Genomic DNA, 5,949 nt, shown 5'->3' with positions numbered 1-5,949 from the left:
GGTTGCTCGATCAAAGATCTTCCAATGGAAGAAATCGGTTGGTAGATTCGTGCGTGGCGTTAAGATTTCTGATCATTATAGTTCCAAGTTACAAAGCTGGAAGGCATGAATGCGGAGAATACAAACTTGCTGCAGCACCATTGACCACTTGGGAATGTGCAAGCAAAGAATAAAAGTAGCATACAATACCTACTTATGAGTCAGACACATGATCAGTCATTGAGTACAAGCATATTGTGTAATCGAGATCAAAAACATGGGCAGTTAAGTCAAAAGCACAACTCATTGATCATGGGGCTACTTCATGATGATGCGTACACCCATGACGGCGGTGTAAATCAGTGGTTCGCATCTTTTTGTAGTCACAGGCTATTTTTAAAAAATGATTAAGCGCGAAGATCCATGCATTTTTTTAGCATGTGTGAGAGTCTTGTGAAATCATTCTTATCCGGTAGTCCACAATTAAGTCCACAAAAAAAAATAGTCCACAATTAAGAAGGAAGACGCGATGGAGAAAAATGGACCGCTGCAAGAAAACAATCGGCCACTCACACTGAGTGACAAAATCTAGTTTGGGTAGCGTAACGGTATATTCTTTAGTTATTTTTCTTGAAATCAACACGTTGATACACCCCAAGTACAGAACCACTGGTTTAACATGTAAAGAAACTAAAAAAAAAAAATAGTGTATTCAGGCACCGCCGCGATGATAAAACTCCGTTTCACCAGACTCTATTTTCACCAAGCAATGATCTAAGCGCACAAAAATAAAATTCAGGCCACTGGAAGATGTTTTAACGATATGGTAGCCTACATTAAAAAATGTTCAAGGCCTATTGGTGTGGAAAATACACCTTAGCCAGTTTAGCGCCGGTAGTGGCAGCTCAGCAGGGGCGGATTTATCGGGTGGGCCTGATTGGTACAGGCCCACCCAGATTGACAGTGGGCCCACCCAAAATCACATTCATAAACAAAAAACCATTAATGTTTAACACTGTGGCACTGAATTGTCTGTGGCATCACTATTTCACAGCATGATACCACTTCAACAGCCCAACCATAAATTACGTTCTGAATCCGCCACTGCAGCTCAGTAAGCTTTGTTTGAGACAAATGCAAAAAAGTTTGCAAAACTTGTGTGAGAAACGTTTGTTTGAACTACAAAATAAGAACTAAGATCGAGCGTTTCTTTGCGCGATGCGTGCGGCAAGACTTTAGCTGTCTCTACCACTGAAAGCAATATTTTTTGTAAAGGATTTTCAACACGAGCTACTATTTCTCGGAGCGCTTTGGACAAATGAAACTAAGTTATTAACTTGTGCATAGGTGCAGAGACTTTTTAGCAAAGTCTCATGAAGAGATCAGTAGTCAATAACCCTCTTTACGGCGTCAAAACATCTCCATTTATCAGGAATGTAGAATGGTTCAAGGATGTGGGGAAATGGAGTGTCATAGCCACATACTCTCTCAATGGGAGCTTCCAGGTTTAAGAAACATTCTTTCTGCCAACAAAATAAAAATTCGATAAAAACACAGTAGTTTTAGTGAGAAAATCAATTGACGGGGTCCCATTACTGATCTGTCCATGGTTTGGAGATGCCCACATGTGTTTATCGGTAATGCTACAAATAAAGTGCTAAATAACATGATACGTTCTAATCACAAGATGTATAAAGTGACAATCTGCTTTTATTCCGACGTTTCGTCTATCAGACACGACTGACTTCCTCAGATGACTAGATATTGAACTAAATGCCTGGTGAACAGCCTCATTCAATTTTCAAATAAAGTGCTTATAAAAACATATCTGACGTGGGGCAATGTCGCAACATTTTAAAAAACAATCGCACAAAAATTTCCATTGACATGGAAAAGGATTTCTGTTAGTGCGCGGTCTCTCAAAGTTAGGTTAAATAACTTGTTTTACTTGAATCAAAACGAGATGAATACGAATTCACGAACTGAAACACGGCATTGCTTTCAACCCAAATGAATTGTCGGGGTAAGTTCATATTAGCACCGCTTATGAGCAAACAAAGTTTCAAATATTATTAGTCCATCGCAAACGCATGCTCAATGTTCATGTCCGCCCCGTTAGCTCACTGGTTACGCGTCCGGCTCAAGATCACGCGGCGCTGGTTCGACTCTCAGGGTGTGCGTTTGAGCAACGCATTTCAAGACTGCTCTCCATTTAGCGGCACCTAGTGAATGGAATAATTCTCCTGCAACAACCCTTCAACAATCGGAAAACTTCACTCTGTCAATCTCGGTAACCGTCCCTGTGCTAAGAGCCTCTACAATTATGCGAAACTACCAGGAATAACCTATCAAGGCTTTGTCAGTCCGAGGATAAAGATTCGAAACCAAGCAACTAGCTCACCTGTATGGTGGAGGCCACCTCTCCAGCGAATCCACCAGTCACAGGAGATTCGTGGCTCACGATAACTCGCCCAGTCTTGGCTGCCGACTAGAATAATAATGGTGTTAGTAGTTACTACGATAGTAAATTTTAGACTGAGCACATATGCCTTGCATGCTTTATAGTAAATTTATGCTTTGCATGCCATTTAGGATAAAGCCTATTTCAGTCTTACTAGCTCCAGGACAGATTTACTGTCATACTAAAATCCAATGTAAACTCAAATAGCAGATAATTCAAACAATTTTAAAGTTTCAAATTTGCACTCTGTCTACTAGGCGATGCATGCAGCACGTTAAAAAAAGGCAAAGGGAAGCTAAACAATGAACATGCTACAACTAGCTACGTCTCAACGTAGGAAATGTCAAGGTGTCACAAAGGCTTAAACCGAGTAGCCCGATTGAATTTTTCTTTGTCGGAATGTAAAAGAAACAATGTTGTGGAAATAGAATACAGAAGCAAAACTAACAAAGGAAAAGATGGCAAAATCGTTATGGTTAAAGACGTGCATGCAAAAAACGTCAAAGGTACTGTATATTATGTATCGATGATTACAATTGATAAAAGACGATGCAGCATCACCTCTGCATTCGTTGATAACAATACCACAACTTTTCAAGCTCTCATTCGCAAAAAATTATATCAGTTTGTAACACGATGTAACTTGTCTTCCAATCAATGGATTTATAAACTAATGCGAACAGACTGTTACTATCAATCTTTGTATTTAGTACATTACGACTCAGCTCTTCGGAGTTGAGTATCTGCTTTGTAATTTGTTTCTACTTTTTATGTGTGATTGTGTAATATGGACCATCCTGAGTCTGATGCAAATAGATTAATTAGGTACTGCCACTAAACTTCAATACCACTGGGAAAGCGAGACCGACCTTGCAAACTGCGTCAACGTCCCACGGCAAAATAGTAACAAGATCGATAACTTCACAGGAAACGCCGAGTTCATTTTGCGCCAATTCTGCAACTTCCCGAAGAACGTGAACCTACAACAAAGACATTCACACCAATAAAATGTTAAACAAACATACACTATACACAACAGTGTTCCAAATCGGATGCATTCCGCAATAAAGAAATCTACGTATTATATATATATGCGTAATTGTTTGTTACGGTTTAATAGATGTCATGATTATCAACTGGCAATGCCAGAACTGAGAGGTTTTTCCATTGCAATTTTTACAAAGGAGGGTTATAAGTATAACATGCCAACATGATACCACAGTAACATGATTCATCAAAAAGTGGTTGCTGATGAGAACGTCGAACATTGTTGCTAAAAAATTACAACGTACTTGAGTCCCGTATCCAATCAACGTTACATCTTTCCCCTCTTTTAACACCTCGGCTTTACCGAGAGGAATTATATAATGCCCAACCGGAACATTCTCCTCTGTTGAAGGAAAAAAAATGTGATCACTATTGCATGCTTTACAAATTTGTATGACAAATGAGTAAATAGCCGAGTGGTGAGAACACTGGAACGGCAATCGAGTGGGCGCCGGTTCGACACCGCTCAAGAGCATACGGCTGTGTCTGTGGCAGGACACCCAAGGCATGCCTGAAGGTGGACACGAAGATTGGCTTCCTTGCCTTCCCGTCCACTTAATCTAAATCTTCAACCACCGGGTGTAAGCCTGGATACGACAAACAAGGCTAGACTAGTTTGTTCTCAAGGCATTAAGGCGCCGTCGTTCTGTGGCTAGCCAAATTGGCGTGATCACTTTATCGCCGCACCAGCTTAAATAAACCACATTGGAAAAGTCAACTGAACTGCACAGCTAATTAGAAAACATCTGCTTCAAGAAATAAATATGCTTTTTTGAGATATGTAACCATATTTACCAGCAGCCCGATACAATATCTTTGGTTCAAGGAAGATGCAAGGATTTTCATCTTCTGTGCAAGCAAGTAGCAATCCCTTTGCTTGGATAGGGCTCCTGAAAACAAGCTAAAGTTACATTATTGTCTCTACGAAGAAAACAATAGCATACGGTTAGCCTTTAAATCACTGTAAATATTCATTGCATTATCATAATTGCCATAGGGTTTAAAAGCTGATACAAACTTGTAATAAAAGTCAGAAACTATAAAATAAATGCAGTGTTCAGATATATATAGGTGTTTTATTGCAGGCATATTTTCAACACAAGAACACACCTTGGCAACATCACTTTTAGACCAGGGGTATGCGCAAAATATGCTTCTGGAGTTTGAGAATGGTACAATCCCCCATGACCAACAGCTCCACATGGCGACCGGATTGTCAACTTGCCACATTCAAACAAACCACCAGATCTGTAGCGATACTTGGCAGCTTCATTGACAATCTAAGCGGAGTGCACAAATGCACAATTGAAGTCAATGAGATTGCTCATTAAAAATCTTAACCAAAGCATGATATGCTGGTGAGTTAAAGTTGACTTTGACAAACAAAATGCAAATAGCTTTGCTAACATGATGTCACAACACAGCTTCAAAACCTCTTGTAAAGAGATTTCTTCTTCTTAGACTTCGATCACTATTATACTGAGACTTAAAAATAATGTATGTACTTATAACTAGTGTTGTGTCAATTACAGACATAGGCGCCGACTTTTATTTTTGCACGGGGTGGCGGTTAGCACAATATGGCAACCTAAAAACTTTCAAACTGCATGTTTTTGTTCGATTTTTACTAAGCGTGTTTCGTAGATGCAATTGTCTTTTCACATCTGATTTGTAGCTCGATAATTTACAAAGCAACTTTAAAACAAAGCACAGGAGGCATGTCGTGAATTTTATTGTTACGTTGCTGCTCAGACACTTAACATTTGGCAAAAGTATTTTTGCGAACAGCAGCTCTGTCAATCCAACTGTTAATCAACTGGTCAAGTTGTCATGGTAGATCGCAAGTAGGTTTTTATGCGCCTGAGTGCACTAAACGATCGCTCCGCCTTGCAGGTGGTAGAAGGCAACGATACGTATATTTTCACAATGCAGACCACGTTGGAAGCATTAATGAAATTGTTTCATTGCTTGCAAATAGATCAAGCAGTTGCAAATCAGACAGAATCCTCTACCTTTGCATCTATCGTATTCTAGCCACGGGAATTCGCTCCCTACGATTTTTGATAGCTTCTCCCTTCAACAGCGATTATCCTGCTCGTGCTAACGCCTTTTGGCAGTGGCACACTTTCGTTTCGTTCAGGCGTTTGATCACTTTTATGCTGGCTGAAATCCTGACTAGACGCAACAAAAAATGACTCAAATGCTTTTTCGGTGGCATCTTTAAGCTGAATAAAACTGGAATGTCGGCGAAAACTTTTACTGGACGACTTTTCGTAATTTTTTCTATGATGTAACAAGCAACTCCTATGTCAGACCAATAAATTCCCGCCTCACAGTTTGTCACGCATTGACACGTAATATCACTGCATGAAGTAGATAACAAAGTAGAAATTAAAGCATGAAGTAGATGACAGAACGGAAAATAATTCAAAATCCAAAATCTTGTGTAATTGAAAAAGGTT

General features: G+C 39.7%; 1 protein-coding gene across 1 annotated transcript in view; it reads right to left on the bottom strand.

The window, feature by feature from the left end:
• Nucleotides 1-224: 224 nt before the first annotated feature.
• Nucleotides 225-5,949, bottom strand: part of LOC145765954 (2-oxoisovalerate dehydrogenase subunit beta, mitochondrial-like) — a 9,284-nt gene continuing 3,559 nt past the window's right edge. The window contains exons 4-9 of the mRNA XM_082577613.1: nt 4,598-4,767; nt 4,283-4,377; nt 3,733-3,830; nt 3,310-3,420; nt 2,381-2,467; nt 225-1,502 (exon numbers count right to left, since the gene is read on the bottom strand). Of these exons, the coding sequence (XP_082433739.1) occupies nt 1,362-1,502; nt 2,381-2,467; nt 3,310-3,420; nt 3,733-3,830; nt 4,283-4,377; nt 4,598-4,767 (702 nt within the window). The 3' untranslated portion in view covers nt 225-1,361. The remainder of the gene's footprint in view (nt 1,503-2,380; nt 2,468-3,309; nt 3,421-3,732; nt 3,831-4,282; nt 4,378-4,597; nt 4,768-5,949) is intronic.

This window comes from Aplidium turbinatum, chromosome 3 (genome assembly GCF_918807975.1).
Source record: "Aplidium turbinatum chromosome 3, kaAplTurb1.1, whole genome shotgun sequence".
In the NCBI taxonomy this organism is placed as follows: domain Eukaryota; kingdom Metazoa; phylum Chordata; class Ascidiacea; order Aplousobranchia; family Polyclinidae; genus Aplidium; species Aplidium turbinatum.
The sequence above is the reverse complement of the archived record's forward strand: the minus strand, read 5'-3'. Positions and strand labels throughout refer to the sequence as shown.